The sequence below is a fragment of the Phodopus roborovskii genome, unplaced genomic scaffold (genome assembly GCF_943737965.1).
Source record: "Phodopus roborovskii unplaced genomic scaffold, PHOROB, whole genome shotgun sequence".
Taxonomy (NCBI): domain Eukaryota; kingdom Metazoa; phylum Chordata; class Mammalia; order Rodentia; family Cricetidae; genus Phodopus; species Phodopus roborovskii.
The window spans coordinates 16,422,855-16,447,033 of record NW_026126636.1 but is presented as its reverse complement, the minus strand read 5'-3'; the positions used below and the strand labels follow the sequence as shown (position 1 = coordinate 16,447,033).

The window sequence follows — 24,179 nt, the reverse complement described above, 5'->3', positions numbered from 1 at the left end:
GTGGTGGTGGTATACACCTTTAATCCCAACACTTCTACATATAGAGTTCCAAGACAGGCTCCAAAGCTACACAGAGAAAGCCTGTCTTGAAAAGCCAAAAAAAAAAAAAAAAAAAAAAAAAAGGTAAACAAAGGAAAAGAAGAAACTTGGGTAAGTCTTGAGTTTCTTTTTTTCTCAGTTTATACAGATGGGCATGGGTGCACACAGAGAATTGTAGGCAACAATCGGGATACAATATATAAAGAAGTGACAAAACAGTGTAGTGTATGTGGTAGTTCTACATCTAGTTTGTTGAGAAATGTTAAGTGTTTTCCACACACAGCCTAATCAGTAGACATGAATATACAAGCATACCTGGTGCATACTGACTTTAAAGACCTCTAGGCAACTATATTGAAAACTCTAAAATAAATGTGGGAATATTCTGATTCATAACACATACCAAAATTACACCAACATGAAATAAATGGATATTTGAGTAGCATCAGCAATGAAGCAGCAACACACCCCATTACAAAGGTAGAGAGAAGCAGATTGACTCAAAACAGAATTGTGTCAAAACTTCAGAGAATAAGTGATACTGAAGCTACTCAAATTATTCCTTGATGTAAAAAAACGAAAAGATTTCGAGACTCCTTCTGAAGCTAATGTTACGATTCTAAACCAGATAATGTCATGAAAACAAAATGACATACCATTGTGGTCATTTTAGTCACTATTAAGATGATTATTATCCTTTAACATTTCACCTAGAACACTTCTCATTGTACACACTCTCATCTCCAAATCCCTGCAATCCTGTTCCACCGTTCCAACTAGTCTCTCTCTCTCCTCTCTCCTCTCTCTCTCTCTCTCTCTCTCCCATTTCTATTCATTTTGTTTTTTTTTTTTTTTTTTTTTTTAACCAACCAAAACTAACCAGAGACATCTGTGAGATTATCGGTATGGAACTAAAGATATTGATTCCCCTTCTAAAATCTATCCATGGCCACAGCTGAGCGGTAAAGAATGGGACCCTGGGAGCCTCTCCCCTTCCTAGACTGAATGTGGCTAGGGCTGGTCTTGAATGAGGACAATGCAGGTAAGTACAGTTGCTCTGGGTTACTGATTACTATAGTTGTATGGAGTCTGGAGATTGACACATCATGACCATTCCTCCTCTTCCCCTTCTTATTTCCTTCCCATGTCCTGTTCATCAATATTACCAGAGCCATAGATGGCATGGTGTAACTGGCTCGTTTAGGGCTGTGGCCATACACGTTGCTTCTTTTTTGCATCTTGGACATCCACAAGTTTCTGCATTCACTACTGATTTTCAAATTGAATTTTCTGTGCTTTATTTGCAAGTACCTTTAGCATGCTTCCCAGGAGACAAACTTGTTTCTATTAGTAAAATCACAATTACACCACCTATCTGTGAAAATGGTACAATGCAGAATGAATTCAATAGTAGGCTGCTAATGGGCTGAGTGATCACCGACTTCCTAAGACACCCATTTCCTTTCCAAATCCTGAGTTCCTGAAATGTCCTCCCTCGTGTCAATATTGCTAATAGTGTAACTCAGGATGTTTGGCTGGCAATATTGGAGGTCTGTGAGGGAAGAATAAAGGTGGCTTTTGATGGGGATTTGAATCTGTTGTTTGATTTCCTTAGGATTGTCATGTTTCCATATTATTTCCTATATTATTCCAACCAATCCATGAGTATAAGACATACTCCCATCTTCTGAAATCTTCAATTTCTTTCTTTAATGACTTGAATTTAATTCCTTTTAGTACCTTTTATTGACACTTTCATACAATATATTTTGATCAGTTTTAGAGGCTCACAAACATGCCCAATTGTTTTTTCTCTCTCTAAAAATAAAGAAATTAAATAAAGCAAGAAACAAAACATTACAAAAACTCAAAAGACGTAAATTAAAACAAAAGACCAATAGGCCAGGATTAAAAGTATGTGTCATCATCACTTCTATTTCATTTTTTATTGTTTTGATTTTTTATTGAATTTCTGTCACATCCTAAATATATTCCTTAGGATACAGAAGTGGTTGGGAATTGTTTATTTCTTCAGTTCTGATCCTCTCATTTAACATCAGCTGTGGTGTTAAAGACCCATGTCTTCCTGGCTTTTTTGTTGACCAGAGACCCTTTTAAACAGCCCCCCACCACCAGCAGTGGTTCCTCAGTGAAGATTTGTGTGGTCATGCAGCTATCCCTGAAGCTTTGACACAGTGATAGTCCCAGTTCCAAAATAATACAGACATGCCCTCTGAATTTTCTCATTTGACACATTGAAAATGTTCTCCATCCTTGCTGTTTGGAAGCACTAATACACTGTGTTGAGTTAGTGTGGAGGGAGTGAACGGTCTTTGTCTCTCTTCTGATTAAAGTGAAATGATGGCAGCCCTTTTCATTTCGTGTGAGGTTAGGTTCAGGGTTCTGATTGCTATATTCAATAAGTTGAGGTTTGTCCCTTCTATTCTTCAGAGCGTTTTAAAGTAAGCAAATGGGATATTTTGGTACAGGCCTTTTATGGATATTCACATGGTTGTCTGTCTTCTCTCAGTGATCCTATATATTTTGTGCCTGGAGTTGACATCCATCAGGGAGAATCTCTTTCAAACTTCTTCTTGCAACTGGTCTGTGATTTTTCCTTTGCAATTTTTTTTTTCTCCTAATCTGCTTTTGTATCAAGATAAAGCCAACTGGTTGTAATCTCCAGAGTTTTAACAGTCAGTCCAGAGACCACCAATCTTTCCATTAGCTGCTATCTACATCTCTGATGTAGCACAACTGACAGAAACTATCTGTGATAATTTGAATACAAATGACTGAATTTACTAAGATTGCACTAGCCACAAGCTCAGGTTTCAATAAACTCCATTGCTTGCGAACACCAAAACATTCTCAAGCAATATTTTACTATGAATATAAAACTTTCTTCTTGTATTGAAATCTGAAGAAATTTTGTTAATTATGTGGATTTATTCATACAACCTTGTCTAGGTGCCAAAATTTGAGTCTTCCTGTTTTAGTAATATTATAATAAAATGCTTTATAGAGTTAAGACAAAATACTATTTCATACTATTTCACTATATCAAATTCATTTTCCAGCACACTGTGGGAGATTTCTAAGCTGTCTCTTTAAAACTTCATGGTTTATTGTATTTGTATGGATAGACTCACCCATGAAATAAAGCTGAATATAGGTCCTTAGCAGAAACATTTACCAAGTTTTGTTTCATGATCAGTATTCTGGAATGTATTCAAAATTAGCATTGTGTAAAGGATATAACAAAAGGAATTGAATTTCACTTCTTGGTGCGATTAAGTACAGCAATACATAAGGACAACAAAATGGTCTGTAATATTTGCCCATGGGTAGTATTTTTCTGAGGGTGATTGGAGATTGGTTGAAATGTGGGATATTTGCTTGAGTTCAGACCCATGCAGGGAAACAGCATAGTTTAAATGACTTTTATAGGTACACTTTCATTTATCATTTTGCATACCTATCATTCCTCATAGAATGCAAGGAAGAGAACAGCCTTCTGAGGTGCCCAAACCTTCTAAATTCTGTATGTGTAGAGTCCTTTTATCTTATACAAGAACTATTATGGCGGTAAGTCTTGAGCATGGAGTACAAGCTTCCTTACTTTCCTTGACCCAAATGTTTTCACTTTCCAAATGCTGCAAGCCCTTAAATACAGTTTCAGGTGCCCATATGTGAGCATAGCTGCATGTGGGCTAACCTGCCTTGAGATGCATGAAGGAACAGTATCTCAATTCCTAAAGCCATCAGAAATACATATTTTCCTACGGTCTTAGTAGCCCCAGTAAGAGGGTAGTACTTTGACACCCAAAGGGGATGCAACCCTCAGGTTGAGGGGTTGAGAACACCTGCTGTATCTACATACAAGTTTGGAGGAAAAAATGAATGGATTCAGCAAGTTTCATGAAACACTTTTCTTGAGAGATGAAACATATATTTGCATCTATTCACTCCAACTGGCAACAGAAAACAGAATCAAGTGTAACTTATTGAACCAATCAGCTTTATTTCCTTTGGTGAATTTTTCACCAGAGCTAAGGAACAAAAACAAACAAACAAAAAAACAGTTGGCATTATTAAAGTCCAACCAGCATAGGATATACTTAATGAATACTGGATACCCAGAGCAAACACAGGCTATCTACAGGTTAAAGAACAGCCAGTCTTGGTGACTCAATTTGTCAAATCTTCTTCCTAAGGGGCATGATTTGTCTGAGTTTCTTCATTTGGGTTAAGCATACCCAATCTTGTCAGTTTCAGGGATTTCTTGAAGCTCTTTGGAGCTTTAAGCTCTACGTTATGCTTTATTCAACTTCCCTTCAGAGTGAATCATTTCACTCTCTAGAAAGCTGTTACATAACAATATATTTTTGTTCTTCCAGTTTCTTCATTATGAGTATTTGAGGTTAAACAAGTAAAAGTTTTAATTAATGAAAATGTTCCTACATTGTCACATTTTCAGAATTTCCCTCAGCATAAATTTTTGTTTCCAGGATTAAACATTATTTAAACATTTTCACAAGTTTTCCCTGTTCATGATTCTCTACTACAAAGCTCCACCTGCAGTTATGGCAGAGTTTGGTGAAAGCAAATGCCACATTATTTTCAATGGAAATTTTTCTTCACAGTTATGAATTTTCACGTGATTTCTTACACAAGAAACATGTCAAACTTTTCTGCATGCTTTACATTCGTAAGGCTTCTCTCGTATGAATTCTTTGATGTGTTCTAAGGCCAACTTTCTGATTAAAAGATTTCTCACACTGACTACATTTGTAAGGCTTTTCTCCTGAATGAATTCTCTGATGAGTTCTAAGATTGCTTTTCTGGGTAAAGCATTTGTCACATTCACTACACTGGTAAGGTTTCTCTCCTGTATGGATTCTCTGATGAGCTATAAGAGAACCATTCCGGGTAAAGGATTTGTTGCATTCACTACACTTATAAAGTTTCTCTCCTGTATGAATTCTCTGATGAGTTCTAAGACCGCTTTTCTCAGTAAAGGATTTCTCACATTCATTACATTTGTAAGTGTCCTCTCCTGTATGTATTTTCTGATGTCTCCTAAGATGAGAGCCACAGGTAAAGTCACACTCACTACACTTGTAAGGTTTCTCTCCTGTATGTATTCGCTGATGAGCTCTAAGATGGCTATTCTGGATAAAAGATTTCTCACATTCATTACATTTGTAAGGTTTCTCTCCTGTATGTGTTCTCTGATGAACTCTAAGCTGGCTATTCTGAGTAAAAGATCTGTCACATTCACTACATTTGTAAGGTTTCTCTCCTGTATGTATTCTCAGATGAGCTCTGAGACTGACTTTCTGGGTAAAGGATTTCTCACATTCATTACACTTGTAGTATTTTTCACCTGTGTGAATTCTCTGATGTCTTTTCAGATCAGAAAATCTAGAAAAGGATTTACCACATTCATTACATATGTAAAGCTTCTCTCCTGTATAGGTTTGACCATGGTATTCAAGGTGTGACCATGTATAGAACATTCCAGTATCTTGTTTACATTCAGGAAGACTCTCTCCTCCATTAGTATTCTGATGTTTTGTAAGACCTGAGTAGCAGACAAAGGATTTGTCACAATCACTAGGTTTGCAAGTGTTTTCTCCATTGTGGGAGCTGTAATGCCTTTCCAAGTCTGATGCAAGAAGAAAGCACTTACCACATTCGGTACATTTGTAGGGGTTTTCCCCACAGTGGACTTTGTAATGTACATTGAGATGGGACATATACAGAAAGGATTTACTACATTTTGTACATTTATAGGATTTCTCTCTAGCATGAGCTCTCTGATGTCTACTGAGGCTTGAGTACATCTTGAACCATTTCCCACATTTCTTGCATTGCTGTGGCTTCTTTGCACTACTGGCTCGTTTCAGTGTGAGTATATCTTTAGAGTCAAAATCTTTACCATACTCTGTATTTTTGTGTTCTTCATTTCCTGTGTGGAGTCTTTGATTTTGACTAGTGATGGAACACAAATCTAAAAAGTTTACACTTTCTTTGTATTTGTAAGGTTCTTCTCCAGTGTCCTCACGATTATGTCTGTCTGTGTTTAATGATTCAAAAGAGGCATCTCTGTGGTTAAAAAAACAGTCCTCACAGTTTTCTGCAATGTCATTTCTGTCATACGGTGTACTTTCAGAAGATTCATGAATAACTTTTCCAAGTCCATTATATTGAGAACGCTCTTCTTGGATATTCACATGACCCTGAACAATGAGCTTTGTACTTTGATCCAAAACTGTCTCATATTTACCAAATGTGCAATGATTCTCTGGAAAATTAATACAGTTAGGGATAACAGAGATTAATGCATGAGTAAAAGATTCAATAACTGATGTTTTCTAAGACACATAAACTAGAAATTCTCAGGGATTAAGCTCCCAGGAAATGCCTTTTCTGCTTCACAATCATTAAATACAAGCTCATAAGAACCTCTAATCTGATATATATCAAACCACAGGGACCAATAATAGGCCTCTTCTTATCTTAATACTGTACATTGCAGAAGGGAGGACAAATGGGTGACCAAGCAACAAAGATTTAACAAAGGATTCTAAAGAATCATATGAAGAATAACCCTCTACTTTCTTGTTTATGATTCTGAAACAGAGTCACACCTCTGAGAAGCCCTGCTGAGCTAGGAGCTCTATATCCCAGGGTGATATGGAACTCTTGCTTCAATATCCAAAGTGCTAGAATTAAAAGTATGCTATGCCAGTTGTTCCCATTTGAATTCTCCATGGCGTTTTAGAGCTTAAGGTGGTGAAAAGGAATTTTCCATAATGAAACTACATCTCGAAAATTAAATATAACATTCTTACCATCAACAGCTTTTTCTCTAATGTCCTAAACTTTTTAAAATCTAGAGTAGTTTAATAGTCATTTCAGAATATTCCAATTATTATATGTACTACAATATATTGTCCCTAACCTTGAATATACATTTTTAAAAAATTGAAGTTCTCATTAAAAACCATATATAATGGCTAGAGCGATCACACAAAATATAGCATTGGTTATTCTTCCAGAGAACACAGAAAAATGTAAACAAATCATCATGAAAAAGTTATGCTAGTAACCCTAATTTGCCTTAGGGCTGGAGTATACATAGTTCGGAGAGTTTACGCATACATAAAGTGGGTAAATACAAAGGATTAATCAGTAACTGTACAAGTATATTCTTTTTATGTACATTTTAAAAAAGATTTATTTACTTATGTATTATGTGTTATGCTTGCATGTATGTGCACGCCAGAAAAGAACACCAGATCTCATTATAAATGGTTGTGAGCCACTATGTAGTTGCTAGGAATTGAACTCAGGACCCTTAGAAGAACAACCACTGAGCCAGCTCTCCAGCCCTCTACAAGAACATTCTTACCCACAAAGAGTAGATTGTTGTAATTCTCCAGCATCACATCCATGTACAAAGCCCTCTGAGCATAGTCTAGACATTCCCACTCCTCCTGTGAGAGGTCCACAGCCACATCCCTGAATGATAACAGACCCTGTAATGGAAAATTACCTAATTACCATGTTTTAATTGCCATGTGCTACTGCACAATATGCTTCCCTAGATAAAAGAAATTTAAAGAATCAGAGATATTTCTCTAATACAGATGAGGCAAAGCAATTAATCAAGGACAAAATTGATTGAGAAGCTCTCTAGATGTGTGAGAAGTTAAGCATTGTTGCTCTAACATAGACAATGTGTAGAATGACTTATTACACTACTTACATCCATATGGTGTTACTCATTTATGAATTTTCTGATGTTTTCAAATGCCTCAGCAGCAAAAAAGGGATTTGTCACCATCAGTGCATTTGAAAATTTATCTCCAGGTTTGATTCTATACAGTCTTTTAAAATGTATTGTGGTTCCCACCACCCTCAAGGGATTATACAAAAGATTTTAACAACAGTTCTGTAAGAACCAGTGTACTCATTTGAACTCTACAGGCAGGAGGAATACATACCAGACACATACATCCAGGCAAATATACCAATACACATAAACCTAAATTAAAATTTAATTTTAAAGATACTTTCTAAGACAGCCGAACAACTTTTTTTTTAATACATGTGAAAACAAGATGACATAGTCTTAAAACCAGCAAAAATTTAAAGTATATAGTTATACACCTAAGCACTAGAGGCAGGAATGTACCTTTATGTTTTGATCTCAAATAGGAACCCAGTATCATGTCTCAGATGGTCAAGTTATGATGAGCAACACTATTTTTCCGAATTCTGTAACTGTCGACCTTGCTCAAATACTGGACACTAGATCAATCCTGTTTGCAGCTTGGTTTTACCTTACTCTATTCTAAAATGCTCAGTTTAGATCCTGGATACAGTGCTGCAGCCTTTCTAGAACAAATAAGTAGAATACAGAGTGCAGAATTCATGTATGAATTAAAATCAGTTTCTTTCTTTAAAGAGTAAGCACAGTAACATCAATGAATACATCAGTGTTCCAAACAACACATATTTTATGAAAATATATCTTCACAACCATGAAGTAATTTGAGAAGCCAGCATTAGAGAGCAATGGTATTATTATTTAAACTTTCCTAAAAGTGAATACCAGCAATACAGATTATAATGATTTTATACATTCCAGATGGTGTTTTACCACAGAATGAGAATATATGTGTAAATAAATGGCATATATGCCAATGCATTCAAATGAGGTAGAAATATTTTCTGTGAATAATGTATTAAATTGAGTAATTATGATTATACTAACTTTTCATTAATTTTGAATAAATTATACTTCATGAGATTGGGTCAGTTGAAAATGTGAATCTTCTAATTTCAACTATATTAGAGCTCATTCACCTAGTAGTATTTTTGGCTACATAGATAAATAACTGTAATTCCTCCTTCACTCAAAAATTGTAAGATGCAAGGTTATGTACTGTCTTTGTCACAAATGTGCACCAAATGTAAACCTGGGGTATGGAGAAGTAACTCGGAGCTTAAAGGCCCTTGCTGTTCGCACGGAGAAAACATAATTTAATTCTCTCTGACCACATGTCAGCTCCTTACAATGCCTGACTTCAGTGCCAAGGGATTGCTGCTAACCAGACATCCAGGGGCATAATGCATCATGCAATATACATAAAAATATGCATATGAACACTCATATACTTACAAAGAATAATATTGTAAAGAAAGAAATAGAACCATCACCACTACTCTTAAGAATTTCTCCCTTTGCCAGGCTTTGGTGGTGCATGCCTTTAATCCCAACACTTGGGAGGCAGGGGCAGGCACATGTCTATGAGTTTGAGGCCAGCCTAGTCTACAGAGCTAGTTCCAGGAGAGGTTCCAAAGCAATACAGAAAAAAAACCTGTCTCAAAAAAAAAAAAAAAAAAAAAAAAAAAAATTTTTTCAGGAAGAGGGAGAACGCAGGGTGGAAGGAAATTCCTTCCAAAAACCAAAAATACAGTAAATGAATTGAGAGTGATATCTGTTGATGCTTGAAAATTGATTCCTCAATCACAGCATCAAGTCAATACTGTCTAGAAAATTCTTAGTTACATATTCCACACGTTAGAATTGCAAAGTGGAGACAGTACTGCTTATGTAGCTTATGTACTTTATAAAAACAAAGAAAAATAATCATCTGTCTATTGAGAACTTAGTACTGAGCAGTGAACCAACCCTTTCCTGTGACAAACAGATTTCATGTGTCAGCACACCCACCATCACTGTTTGACATAAAATGCCAATGAGAAACCAAGATCTTAACAGAGAAATCAATTTTATGGCAAGAGAAAGACACATTAATCCTCCCATTATGTACTGTCTAGGGTGCTATGATTCAGAGTGAAGACAGTGAGTCTCTTCTTGTTTTACTTTGCATGAACTGCTCAGTGATGTCAGTGAAAAAGTCAATGTATCTTCATGACCACAATCATAAGCCTGTTTCTGGAAATCTGACCATCCCAGAAATGCAATGTATGAGCCATATGAAACTTCCTTCCTCACAAATGTAAAAGGACACAAGTCCATCCTATGCAAAAAGTGTCCATCAATATATTTCTATGAGCTCCATTTATATGGATTCTCTTTCAGAATGGCAAATATTAATCCCATGAAAATTTATGTCCTTAAAGTATAAAACCAAGTGACAATATAATAGGCCAAGGCTATGCTATGTGGATGAATGATCTAAAGATTTACACCTGATTATAAGAGAAGAAAACAAGAATAAATCATAGGAAGTCAAGACTTTAGATAACATAACATTACCAAGGTAGTGAATTAAAGTCTTGAATGGCTTTAATAATAAAAACTTTTTTCAAATAAATGTGGATATCACACTGACCTGGGGTGCATTTATCACAAACGAATTCATTCTTCTCATTGTTCTTCTCTCAGTTTCTCTCTCAGAAACAAAGCCTGGAATTCTTGTTGAAACTTCATATCAAAATGTCAAAAATACAAAGCTGAAGTTAATACAAGTCTCTTACACACAATGACAAACCACAGTAAAAGACTTAAAACCAAAATGATACCAGAAAATTTATCAACATCACTATACATAAGAGAGAATCAAAAGACCTATTTAGAATGGGGAAACAAAGTGACTATGAACCTTATCATTACACCCAGCAACATGGGCTCTTAAAATTCACGGAGAAGGAAGGGTACAGAAAGAAGCCTATAAAATAGCACAGGTTCCCCAGTCAAGTAGCACTTCGAGCCATCTTAGAGAAAAAAATATGGGCAGAAAAAAAATCAGAAAGAAATTATTCAAGAGAACACAGAAAATAATGCATTGTATATATGAATATAAGGAATTAATGAATAGAGAGAGGTGGGGAGTAACAAACTATGTTCGGCAAAATAAATAAGTAAATAAAATCACTGAACTACCATTTCTAACTAGAACAAAACAAATTAGTACCAGTAATATCACCAACCAGAACACTGAAAATTTTTTTAAAGCCCCATGATATGAAAATCCAAATGACTTAAAATAAACCAACAGACTTTAAGATAAACTCCTAAAGGTAAGAGGAAGAAATAGATAAAGCTGAACACAGGAAAGGGCAAGTGTGCTATAGCAATGCCAAGAGTACAATTCAGAGGAAAAATGAATAACAATAATAGAAAAACTGTAGAGAGAAGATGCATATAATCTCCAGTCTTACTGAATCCAGAGCCACAAGAGAGAACTGGAAAAATTTGAATACCAAAAAGAATTAAGGAGAAACAACTAAGAAAGTCACCAAATTCCTTTTCAATGATGATGTGGTCATAAAAATCAACACACCATTTGATAAGTGCTTTATACATAATTAAAAACAACAAAATACACATCACTGCCTTTCCTATTTATTAATGACAATTGCAATGCAATAACGTAATTTAGAAATGAAAGACATTCAAGCTACTTCCAAAAGAACTAAGGATAATGTTAAATAATGATGAATTTACTTCTATGAAGAAAACTTTTTTTCCTTTGAGACAGGGTTTCTCCATGTAGCTTTCTTTGGTTCCTCTTCTGGACTCACTTTGTAGACCATACTGGACTTCAATTTAAAGAGATCCACCTGGCTCTGACCCTGAGTGCTGGGATTAAAGGCATGCACTACCACCATCCGGGCAAAACTTTTAAGGCATCCAGGAGGGAAAAAAAAAAAAAAAAAAAAAAGGAAGAGAGGGAGGGAGGGACAGAGGAAGAGAGGAAGGAAATAGTACACAAAGAAATAGATTTCCACGAACACTGACTAATGTATACTGTTTGTCTTGGTGAGGGTTTCTATGTTTGCCATGCAACAACATGATTTAAAAAAAAAGCATGGTAGAGAGGTTAGAGTTTATTTGTTTCATACTTCCATTATCACTGTTCATCATTGAAGGTAGTCAGGACAAAAGCTCAAACAGGGTAGGAAGCAGGAGGCAGGAACCAGGAGACAGGAACTAATTCAGAAACCATGAAGAGCTATTGCTTACTAACTTTCCCATCACATTCCCCACTCTCTGAATCATATAAATAAAATAATTCATTCACATTTCTACATGGCTAATGGTTGATATTTTAATTAAGGCATTCAATCAGAGCCTAACCCCATCTTATGTAAATCCCTTTCTAACTCTCTGAAAGTACAGGCATTTGCAATACTGAAGGACCTGGAAGCTAGCTAGAGTTTTGGTATGCTAATAGGCACTACAAATAGTCTAATGATAATGTCCTCAACCTTTCCTGATTCTTTATCAATAGTAAACCAAAGAAGGTGGAAATTAAGTTCCTTGAGGTATGCTAGTGGCCAGGGCTGGCCACTGAGGACCTTCGGAGGGTCCAACACTCTAATTGCTACACATAGTGCCTAAGGACACAGGCAGCTAAGCCATGCCCCACAGAGCAAAAATGCCAAGTTCTGGACTTGAAAACTTACCAATCCTCACCGTGGAAAGCTCTGTGCCCAAGAAATGCTTTATAAACCCTGTCTTTGGCTCTGTTCTGTGATGCTTCCTGCCACAACAGAGGCAGAGACACACTTGGGTTCTTCCCTCTCAATGAATCTCATGTGTGCGGTTGGCTGTGTAGTGTGACTTCATGGTATTCCTTGCTTCCCAAATGTAAGAATAATCTTCCCTTCACACGTTTAACTCTTGCATTGGGGAAATCTTCCTCACGGGAGCAGAACTGAAACACTTGCAGAGGCAGGCAGATCTATAGCACTAGGGAGGTGGAGATGGAAGTGATATGGCTGGGTGGAGAGAGGAATATAAGGCCGGAGGAGACGGGAGCTCAATGCATTTAGTCTGACAGGGACAGGATTGCATTGGTCTGAGGATGCTGTAGAGGTAAGAACTAGTGGCTGGCTGCTCTGCTTCTCTGCTTTCAGCATCAACCCCTATACCTGATTCCAGATTTTTTGTCAACTAATTATTTCTTTTGGTTTTTCAAGACAGGGTTTCTCTGTATTGCTTTGGAACCTGTCCTAGAACTCACTCTGTAGACCAGGCTGGCCTCAAACTCAGAGATCCGCCTGCCTCCGCCTTCCAAGAGCTAGAATTAAAGGCGTGAGCCACCAACACCTGGCTCAGATTTTTATTATTAAGACCAATTAGAATTTTTGCAACATTTGTCTACCCATGAATAAGACAGAGGGTAAAAATGGGGTAAAGGTGACTGAATAAACCTATGAAATCATTATCTATCAATACCTATTAATTACAAAATTTATACAAGTACAACTTAAGAGGAGAAATCAATGTCTATGGAGAGAACTTTTGCTTTTATCATGTACTTAATCAACCAATTAGAGAAGATTTATACTATTTTTGCTTTAATTCGTTCAATTAAAACTGAATAGTAAACAATAAAAAAAATAGTTAAAAAAAAAAAAGAAAAAAACCTAACCAAGCACAAGATAGACATACAAAATAAAAACTTGAATTCACAGAAGGAATGGAGGGCGACACTGGAAAATGCAAAAATCAGGCATGCACATGGAAAAGAATGCATTATTGTGAAAAATTACAGTATAAAAGATGTATATGATTAACCTCAAGGTTCATGACAATCAAGCTACCAATGTTTTACTTCACAGGAACAGTAAAGAGACCCCTACAAATTTACACTATTAACTAATTACAAAATTACAAAGACCCTAGGAGTGCAGAGAAAACCCTGACAAACAGAGCAAAGATTGAGTCATCCTAGCTGTGATTTCAGATGACACCGCAGACCCACAGGAACATCATGGCAGTGGCAGAAGAGTAGACACCTAAAGTAATAAGATCAGCAGATCTAGAACCAATCTGAGATGCTGTGACCACCGGAATCTTACCAAAATGCCACAAACTTGTATTACAGGCTAGGCAGCCTCATCAACCAGTGTTGTAAGGAAAGGTAAATAGCAACATATAGAAGAATAAAAATAGGTGTAAACCAATGAATTGGTAAAATCTGACTTGTGCAACTGAAAAATTGCATAGAAATGGTAATAACTGAAACTGAAAAAAATAACATGCAGAATGCAGAAATGTATTAGTAAGCTTTTCATAGTACAATACATAAATACCCAGATTTTACCAAAAGCTAAAAAAAGTGAAATAATATTATAATCAAGACATAAACCAACCTGGGTGGTACATGCCTTTAATTCCAGCGCACAGGAGGCAGAGGCAGGCAGACCTCTGTGAGTTCAAGGCCAGCCTATTCTACAGAGCAAGTTCCAGGACGGGCTCCAAAACAATACAGAGAAACCCTGTCTTGAAAAAAACCAAAGACATAAACCAAAAAACAAAGTGACAATAAACAAATTTGACAATGCCCAATGTTCCACATGTTAGGCATGAAGAAATGTTCATACAATGTACACCTCTCTACCTTTCCAGTGTCCACACTTAAGGTCCTAAACAATACCAATCACTAAAGAAAATGTGAGAGGAAGAACACAAATATACTGTGGGAACCCAACTCATTCCAGACAATAGGCAAGACTGTGTGTAGTTTATTGAACAACAAAACAAGAGAGAAAACCTAGAAAAGATGATACTCAAGTTTATAAAGGAATGAAACATACTGCAAAATATCAATGAAATAAAAACTCAGGTAAAAGGAAGCTAGTATTTCTTTATATTCTCTTTCAGTTATTTATGGAAACATATGTGATTAATCACATATCACATATCACAAATCAAACTTGATTATAGAATACAACTTCAAAAGAAAATGAGAAAACACCTTAAAATAAAAATATATACTTTCTATAAAAGTATTTACTTCAAATGTAAGGATACAAAGGGCTAGAGTGAAGAAATCTTTTAAAAGACTTTCTATGAAGAGGGCTTGTCATAATTATGGCAGGAAATGCCAAATCTATACATACACAAAACAAAGAATATTAACAAGTAATTAAATACTACATTTCCAGAAAGGTATGTGATCAACAGGAATGCATTTTATAGAAGTTTAAAGCAAACAATGGCAAAATTGTAGAAAGCAAATAAAGAATGATACAGGGAGACTTCAATGTCCACCACTGAGAAAAAAGACCATGAACAGCACAGAAAACCAATAATGCCCAGAAGCATCAGAGAATCATCTACACAACAGCAGACAACCCCCAGTCTTCTCAAACTTCAATCAGCATGTTCCAGTGTGGATCTGTCTTAAAAGTAGAGCCAAGTCTTCAAACCTAGTAACAAAAATAACCTGAGTACTGACTAACTAATAGCATATTCTCATTCAAACACAGTGAAGAAATGTTAAATGGTGCTTATGCTCTAGAAAGAGTATAAGAAATTTGCACCAAGATCTGATAAGCACTCTTGTACATAGAAAAAAAAAATCTTAAAAAGTTATATGTGCCTCTGATTATTAATACTTGCTTGACGTTTTCAAACACGGATAATATGACAATCTTAAGATTATTCTCAATGGAATTCTCCAGAATCATTTGGAATGAAATAGAATGTAGCAAAAACAATTCCCTGCCCTGTTTCTACTGTCACCTGAGCCATTCCCCACCCCTTTGCCCCTTCCCCAATACCTGTAGCATACCTGGGTCCTTTGCTACTGTCTCCTCTCCTCCATCCAGGGCTCTTTGTTATGATTCACAGGTGAGCAGGACTGACTGACAAGTGTGTGGCTTGAATATGAAAACGTCCTTAGAAAACACCTGGACTCTTCACGGAATAAAAATAAAAGATTCCAACACTTGCCAATAGGATGAATATGAAGGAGAAAGCAAATATCACACAGAAGTCTTTTTCTCTGAGGATTTCACTTTACTCATTCACACACATGCAGAAGAGTCTTTCCAGGAACCCTGAGGAGGAGCAGAGAGACTGCAAGCAAACTATCCCCACCCTCAGAACCACACTGCTGCCGGTCTCCAACGAGCTCTGCAAAAAGCAAGGTGAGTAGGGTCAAGGCATCTCCACTCCTCCTACAAGAAGTCCACAGTCACAGCACTGAATGACAACAAACCAAGAAATGACAGCAACAAAACACTTTTGCCACGTGTCCATAGGAGAGTGCTATTCTTCAGCAGAAAAAAAGTAATTTTCTTCCAATATAGGCGAGTGATCATAAATTTTCAAAACACAATTATTACTACTCTTGCTTTCATCTAAAGTGCGTTTGCTAACTATAAAATACTGTGGTGTGATCGACTCTAACAGCAGTCATTCATGTAAGATTTGCCTGCATCTAAGGTGTCACTTATGACACAGCATATGAAGACACATTTCTCAATGCTGTATTCACATCCTAGACTGCAACATCTCAGATGGAAAATTAATGAGAAGTAAAAAGTCTGCCAAATGTGTGGAACCGTATCTGTGTCACGTCACAAAACATATATAATTATCTACAAAGCTCCCCGGGGACGCTTAGTCTCGGGGGCAAAGGCCACTCTCTTCATTAGGCATGTGGTAAAAACAGGGGAGTTAGAAAGCATGGATGAATTTAAATTCCAGGAGCGTTGCCAACTGCCACGATAGCAAAGAGAACCAACCGGGCCTGCAAACGACAGACTCTGCAAATGCCTTACCAGATTATTTTAGAAATTCATGACAGAATTGTCTGGCATTCATAAGAGAAAGAAAAAAAATCAGAATAAGACCCACTTTCCATAGAATTTCAGACTTGCCAAGAACAGGAAGGTATCTGCAACAGAATTTTGAAAGCCGTGTCCTTCTGAGCAGCCTGAGCGAGCACAGCCCGGGTCCCCTCCCTCCTGGGTCCCAGCCCCGCAGCTCCTCTCACCTGGGAGGTTCCAGGGCCGCCGGGCTGCGGTTCCCGCCACTGCGCTGCTGACTGTGACTTTCCCAGGCCGCCCCGCGCGGAGACTGCGGCTCCGGAGTTTTCAGGTCCCCGAGGACCCGCCGTGCCCTCCGCACCCAGATCCGGACCACGAGGCTATCTCAGTCCAAAAGGGAATGGCGCAATTTCCGGTCCCTTCAGCCTGGTTCCTTGGAGACGGTTACTCCAGGTCCCGCCCACCAGGCTCCACTTCCGGTTATGCTTATCCTCTCCACCGCCCTTATTAATTATTTTCTAAATCCATCCCGCTGTTTTCTTTGGGGGACCCGCCCCTCCCACTCTGTCTCCCGCTGCCTCCCACACAGCTGCAGCTGTCAGGCTGCCCTGGACCCGCTCTGCACAGACTCCACACACGCTTGCTGCCAGCCTAGACCAGAGCTGCATCCAGGAGGACGCTGCACCCCGGATCTGACCCCCACCCTGGGTTCTGCAACCTTCGCATGCAAGTTATCGTGTCTTACCTTCTCATCTTGGGATACCGGCCCCCAGGGTTAAAAGCACACAGCAAAAGACAAACGACCCCCTGAATTCTCAATACTAATTAAAACGAAGATGAAAAAGCCCTTGGTTCAATGCACAAACCATACCCGTAACCCTTAAGGAGAGAAAGATAAATGATATCAGATATAGAGAGAACTCAAAAACCTAAGTCATGGTCAAGATGACAAGATGGTCAAGCATTTAAAACACGTCAATCAACTCAAAGATAGCGATCCGTGAGCGACAAAACAGTAACAAATGCTTGAAGGAAACCAGGACACAATAGGATATGACATATTCATATGTGTAGTTTGAAACACCAAAAATACCCAAACAGAAATGAAACGAAATATGAAAGATGCAATAAGCATAATAATAATGAAAAGGGATCACGTATGAGACACAACTTCAGCAAAAGTTACAGCCTCTTCGACTATAAGAGATATTTTCATAATATTACATTGTCATCCTTGTGATCCTGCCAATGGGCAGTAAAACACACAGCTCAGCTTCATGTAGTACTGTTGCAATTCTCTAATATTGTAAGAAAAACAAGGATTGTAAAGTGCTATTTTGTAAATATATGAAGGCATCCTAATGAATTCTTTACATAAAGAAGGAGATCGAGTCCCAATTGACCATCTCTTATCACCAAATGAAGTTTTCAGTACCATGACTAGGTTATATCCAATTGAGTTGTTGGCTAAAGGGGCCCCAGAGAAATCCTCAAATAATCCATGCTATTGCCAAAAGGAGAATTTGTTCTCCACAAAGTGACAGTAAGGCCCTAATGCTGAATACAAGACACATGGAACTCAATAAACATGGAGAGGACTAGCTGGCAACTACATAGAACATTCACCCTTATGTTCTAGTGTCTTTGGTACAGGAATGTACTTTTTAGGTTACCGAAAGAGAAACATATGCATTGACCCAGTCACAATTGACCACACCTTTGATCTACAATCTGTCCTACCTGCAAAATATTCTAGGGCAATGGTGGCACAAAGCTTTTGGAGTTTTGGAGTAACTAACCAATATTCAATCTGACTTAAGACACACTCTACTAGATGGAACCCATACCTTACACTGCTTATGTGACCAAGAATCAGAGACTGGATACCACAGACCTATGATAAAACCAAATACCACTGGTCTAATAAAAAAAACATTAATAAAAACAACTCTAACAATATTCTTTTATGCTCATCAATCTGTGCCTTATTCAGCCATCAGAGGATCTTCCTCCTGCAGCAGATGGGAACAAATACACAAGCAAGACAATACACACAGAGAAACTTTGGAACACACAGCTCTAAATTGGATGCCTCTATCAAATACCACCCCTCAGAGCTCAGGGAACCCCACAGAAGAGGATGAAAACAAAGTGTAAGAGTCAGAGGGGATGGTATATACCAAGAGAACAACTAGGCAAAGATCACATGAAGTCACAGAGATTGAAACAGCAAGCATAGGTCCCACACAGGCCAACAGGGATTACAACTTCTAGTTTAATAATTTTATGGGATTCCTAAGTGTGTGGGTGAGTGGGACTCTGATTCTTGTGCCTATCCCTGGGACTCTTACTTTTATTGATCTGCCTTGACCAACGCCATTGTGAAGTTTTTATTTTAGCTTTTTATATTTTATTTTGTTGTGTTTTGTTGTTACCTCTTACAAGCTGTTCTTTTCTAATGAAAGACATAAAGTGAACCCAGAAGGGAGGGGAGGCAGGTGGGAAGAAGGAACTAGAAGGAGTAGAGGGAGGGGAAACTGTAATCAGGATATATTGTGTGATAAAAGAATCTTTTTAATAAAAGGTGAGGAAAAGTAGAGAGCTATCTTTTAAAATCAATGAGTTTCATAATGTCCCTTAAAAATGAGAATACCAAAACAAAAAATAATTGGTGACTGAGGGCTCTCCTGTGTTTTTCCTTTTCTTGAAGCTATGAATGATGTATGTTGAGATTCTGAACAATTATTACAATGGACAGGTTTCCATTTCTTTAAAATAATAGTTTTATTTAAGTATGTCAGTGTTCATCTGCATGTTTTTCTGTGCTACATTCACCCACATGATGCCCCTGAAGCCCTAAAGTTGTTACTAAACTTTTGGCACTAGAGTCAGGTACTGTATTGAGCTGCCTTGTGAGTAAGAGAGAATGAAGCTGTTTCCTTGTAGAAACATTAAATATCCTTTCTACACAGCTATCTTTCCAGTCTCCAGGTTTACGTTTGTGGTGCATATTACTTATGGATCCAGTAACTAACCTATTTTTTCAAATGAAGGAAAAGTCAAATAATACTTATATCTATGCAATCTAAAATCCTGTTAGAAGATTGGGATCAAATACTAAAGAGTTGAAATGGGAAGATTCAAATTTTCAATTGATCTAATCTATTCAAAATTAGAAAGGAGTATAATTCTCATAGAGTTAATACATTCATTTCAACCACAGATCTTTATGTTTCATCTGAACACGCTGATGTATATTCCATTCACTTATAAATATTATTATCTTCATTCTGTATTGTAACCACACATGGAATTTTAAAATCATTATTCATCAATATTGGTTGTGTCTGATCTTAGAAAAATTTAGATAATATTAATGCTATCAAAGGCTGATTTTTCTGTTTGCTTTTTATTTTCATTATTATGAAAATCTTCCTATTAAATAACTTTACAAAATATTTGATTCTATTACTTGTTTGAAACTTTGATTTGAAAGTGCAAGATGAGGTCCAGTCATTTTTTTTCTGGGGCACAGTCTCAAAAGAGCAGAGCTCAGGGAGAAATGGCTGCTTCTCTGTTCTCAATGTAATGTCTATTTTTTTCTGGGAATGTCATATATTGAGGCTATGAAAACCTTTTATAGTGAGATAGTCCTTCTGTGGCACTGACCACGCCCATTGGGGGTGGAACCATGGGCGGAAGTGACCTGTGGAAGGAGGTTGGAGAGAGAGCTAGAAAAAGCTCTCTTGTTGGCAGGACTCGTTCAGGAGAGCATTGGGTGGAATTCCCAGGTGTTCACCTGTCTAGGTTGTAAGTTATTTCTCCCTGAATAAACATCTATTCGGCCTATTTGTTTATCCTGATCCTTATTTAACCGCAACCTTTTTTTTTTTTTTTTGTTTTTTTTTTTTGTTTTTTTGTTTTTCTTTTTTGAGACAGGGTTTCTCTGTGTAGCTTTCTTTGGAGCCTGTCCTAGAACTTGCTCCAGAGTCGAGGCTGGCCTTGAACTCACAGAGATCCGCCTGCCCCTCTACCTGCAGGCTGCTGGGATTAAAGGCATGTGCCACCTCTGCCCAGCAAGATTGTGAAAACCTTTGAAACTCCTTTTCTTGAAAATGTTATCTGGGGGCTGGAGGGATGGGGTGGCTCAACAACAAAGAACACTTTATGCTCTTGCAGAGGACGGGAAGTCAGATCATAGCACTCATGTGTTGGCTTGTAACCATTTGTTATTCCAATTCCAGAGAATTTAATTTCTATTAAGGATTTCTCGTACCTACCCCACATGATACTTTTTATGCTATTCAATAAATCTGAGAAAAACACTTTGTCATGGACAGATAGATAAGTACAGAACACACAGACAGAGAGATAAAGAGAGACAGCACACAGACACACAGAGATAGATTCCCAAAACAGCATTCAGGCAAACACAGATTCAAACTCATGGAACAGAGAAAAAGGGGATGGAAAGGACAGGAAATTTCAAGCAGAGAATTCAAACCTGGAATTGTTCTTACTTAAACAACTCCAAGGGGAAAAGGCTTTTACTTCTTTTCTTGCCTTAGCTAGGATTATTTGTGACATGGAGTAAATCACTAACATGTTCAATCCATGCATGCATCTAGAATTACCTGGTGATGTCATTGTTTTTCCATGTAGACACAAACAGTAGAACTTGAAAGAAGCAGTCCTGTCATGTGGAAGGTGCCCACAGGCTCAGAACCCTGTGGTTTAAGGACAGAACCCAAGCTCTGCATTTCTGTTGGTGAGTGCTCACCTCCCTGCAGAGCTGGGATGCCTGTCGTGATCATTTCAGCACAGATTAAACCTCAGAACATTCCAGAGAAACACGATCCTCATTATAATCATGACAAATCCATTTCTTAGCTACAATTACTAAAGGAACTTGAGTAATTCTGGAGTTTCTTTTTCTCAGCCTATGCAGGTCGGCTTGGGTGTACACAGAGAATTACAGGCAATAATCAGAAGAGCATCTATGGATGAATGGCTAAACAGTACAGTATATAGAGTAGTTCTATTTCTAGTGTTTCTGAGAAATGTATAGACTCCTTTCCAAAGTGGCTTCTCTAATTTATACTCCCAAGCAGAGTGCAACAGTGTCTCTTTCCTCACATTCATCTCAGAATTTGTTATAAATACTGGTGATGGTCATTTTGGCTGGGGTGAGATGTAATCTTAAAGGAGATTTACTCAGCATCTCCCTGATAGCTGTGTACACAGGGTTTTCGATCAACATGACTTGAGAAGTACCCAAGTTAACTGCATTGCCTAATCAGTAGACACAAATGTACAAACATAGCTGATACCTACTGACCCTAAAGACCTCACCACACTAAATTAGGAACTCTAAAAGAAATGATCAAATACCTCATGAATACCACACACCACAATTGCACAAACATGAACTAAGAGATTTAGAAGCGAAGCAGCAGCAAAAAACAAAACAAAGATAAAACAAACAAACAAACAAAAAAAACCTGACACAGGAGTACCCTGACTAAAAAGGAAAGCCTAGAAACTGTGACAAGTCACAGAATTATGTCAGAATTTCAGAGCTATTTAATGTATTCCTTGATGTAAAATGAGTGCAAGACTTTCAGATTCTTTATGAACTTAGCAGTACCTGAAATCAAACCAGATACAGAGGCAAAATGAAAATTCTTAACTTTTATTGTTATCTTTTTGCCAATTCAATTCACATGTTAGACCTTGCTTAGTGCACCCTCCAATCTCTTACTCCCTACAATGCTGGCCCTCTTCTCTGCCTCTCTCTCTCTCTCTCTCTCTCTCTCTCTCTCTCTCTCTCTCTGTCTCCTTCACTGCTTAACACACTCTCATGTTCATTTCTAGTAATTTTGTTCATTGGTCCACCATGATGGGCCATGGTCATCTGTGAAATAGTGGCTTTGGAGCTATGTGTTGGAGCTATTGGCCTCATCAGAAAAGACACAACTTATGACATGGCAGTGATTCCCCTTCTCCTAAGTCTATCCATGGTCACAGTTGATAGGTAAAGAATGGACCCTGTGAACATCTCCAGTTCCTAAACTGATTGAGGCTGGGGTTGGTCTTGAGTGCTCTGATTTACTCATTATGAGTTGTGTGGAGTCTGGAGAATGACATCGTGTACTTTACATGTTTGATCATCTTGAACACTGAGTCTGGTCTTCGAGTTCTGTATACTGGGCATCATTCAAATTTCTCTCCTTAGTGCATACAGATATGGTTTGTGCTTTGAGCCAAAGGTGTTTAATTTGTTGGGTAATGGGACATGGCTTCAGAATTTAGGGTGTTTGTTGTCTTTTGCTGTGTATTTTTTACTCAGGAGTCTGATATTCCAAGATGAGGTTAGGCAGGATGCAATAAGCATAGAAAAGAAAAAAAAAAAAAAAAAAACCTTTTAGACATGTAAAAATAGCTTAGTCAAGACCTCCACTACATCCCAAGGCTGGACATGACAATCAGAAGTAAGTGGCATCACTCACTCAAGATAAACAGACACAGTCCTAGACTCCAAGACATCCACTGGACGGCATTTAAGCAGAGATCAAGAGTAAAGCTCTGCTCTGCCCATCTGGAGAGAGGCCACCTTGATTTGCCCAGGATCAGGAGAGTCACTCTAGGATCCTCCCTCGAATCAGGCACTTCTGTTAGAGACTGGACCTGACCTTCAGCTAAGAGATGTCCACAGGTGAGCAGAGCAGCCTTGAGTGTGAACCTAGTGTGAAGAAGACCCTCAGCATAATAAAATACAATCTTAGTTATACTAACTACGTGCATCTGCCTTCTTGGTCGCGACACAGGATAATTAATATCCCAAGGTTTCAGAACCCAGGGTGGGGGTCAGATCCGGGTTGCAGCGTCCTCCTTGATGCAGCTCTGGTCTAGGCTGGCAGCAAGCGTGTGTGGAGTCTGTGCAGAGCAGAGCGGGTCCGGGTCAGCCTGACAGCTGCAGCTGTGTGGGAGGGACGGGTCTCAGTGGAGCGGGGACATTTGTCAATAAGAGTTTATGGGGTGGGGGTGGCTGGGTGGGGAAACAGCAGGGTGGACTTTGGAAAAAAGGCCGCGAACGGCGGGTTTCGAGGAAATACGTAACCGGAAGCGGTGTATAGCGGGCGGGGCCAGGAGGAGCAGCTATACAGCCCGAAAGGACAGGAAATTCCTCCTTTCCCCGTTGGATTCTGGGATCCGCGTGCGGAGGGCACGGCGGGTGCCGCGGGGACCTGAAAACTCCGGAGCCGCAGTCTCCGCGCGTGCGGCCTGGGAAAGTCACAGTCAGCAGCGCAGTGGCGGGAACCGCAGCCCGGCGGCCCTGGAACCTCCCAGGTGAGAGGATCTGCGGGGCTGGGACCCAGGAGGGAGGGGACCGGGCTGTGCTCACTCAGGCTGCTCAGAAGGACAAAATTCTGTCGTGGATATCTTTGCGTTGTCAGTAAGTCTGAGATCTTATGAGCCGAGTTTTACCGTGATTTTTTTTTTCCCCACCCATCTTACTATTCCCAGAATCCTGTCATAAAATAATCATAAAGTAGCCCATTAGAGCATTTGCATTGTCTGCTGTT

At 38.4% G+C, this 24,179-nt stretch overlaps 4 protein-coding genes across 9 annotated transcripts in view; 1 reads left to right on the top strand and 3 right to left on the bottom strand.

Annotated features, from left to right (window-relative positions):
* The window catches only part of LOC127238811 (zinc finger protein 54-like), a 59,930-nt gene extending 42,992 nt beyond the window's left edge, over positions 1 to 16,938 (bottom strand). Inside the window, 1 exon segment of the mRNA XM_051207552.1 lies at positions 16,821 to 16,938. The gene's annotated coding sequence lies outside the window, so the exon portion shown is untranslated.
* Positions 1 to 24,179, bottom strand: part of LOC127238813 (zinc finger protein OZF-like) — a 300,203-nt gene that overhangs the window by 101,261 nt on the left and 174,763 nt on the right. The gene's annotated exons all lie outside the window — the stretch shown is intronic.
* Positions 1 to 24,179, top strand: part of LOC127238804 (zinc finger protein 345) — a 250,649-nt gene that overhangs the window by 208,231 nt on the left and 18,239 nt on the right. For 3 of the 6 annotated variants that reach the window (XM_051207542.1, XM_051207543.1, XM_051207538.1), the window contains exon 1: positions 23,827 to 23,943. The exons of the other annotated variants lie outside the window; for them this stretch is intronic. The gene's annotated coding sequence lies outside the window, so the exon portion shown is untranslated. Of the gene's footprint in view, positions 1 to 23,826; positions 23,944 to 24,179 lie in introns of those variants that run through there. 6 annotated transcript variants of the gene reach the window in all.
* On the bottom strand, positions 4,110 to 15,670 carry LOC127238812 (zinc finger protein 420-like). The gene is made up of 4 exons (XM_051207553.1): positions 15,612 to 15,670; positions 10,416 to 10,507; positions 7,460 to 7,586; positions 4,110 to 6,349 (listed from the first exon to the last, which is right to left on the bottom strand). The coding sequence occupies exons 2-4, from the start codon at positions 10,452 to 10,454 to the stop codon at positions 4,743 to 4,745; spliced, it is 1,773 nt and encodes a 590-aa protein (XP_051063510.1). The 5' UTR covers positions 10,455 to 10,507; positions 15,612 to 15,670; the 3' UTR covers positions 4,110 to 4,742.

Excerpts from the sequence above, each read along its gene's own strand:
- LOC127238812 (XM_051207553.1), bottom strand. The coding sequence starts at position 10,454 with ATGAGAAGAATGAATTCGTTTGTGATAAATGCACCCCAG. Across the intron at positions 7,587-10,415 it reads TTGTGATAAATGCACCCCAG|GGTCTGTTATCATTCAGGGA; the intron begins GTCAGTGTGATA and ends TTTCCATTACAG. Across the intron at positions 6,350-7,459 it reads CAACAATCTACTCTTTGTGG|AGAATCATTGCACATTTGGT; the intron begins GTAAGAATGTTC and ends TTAATTTTCCAG.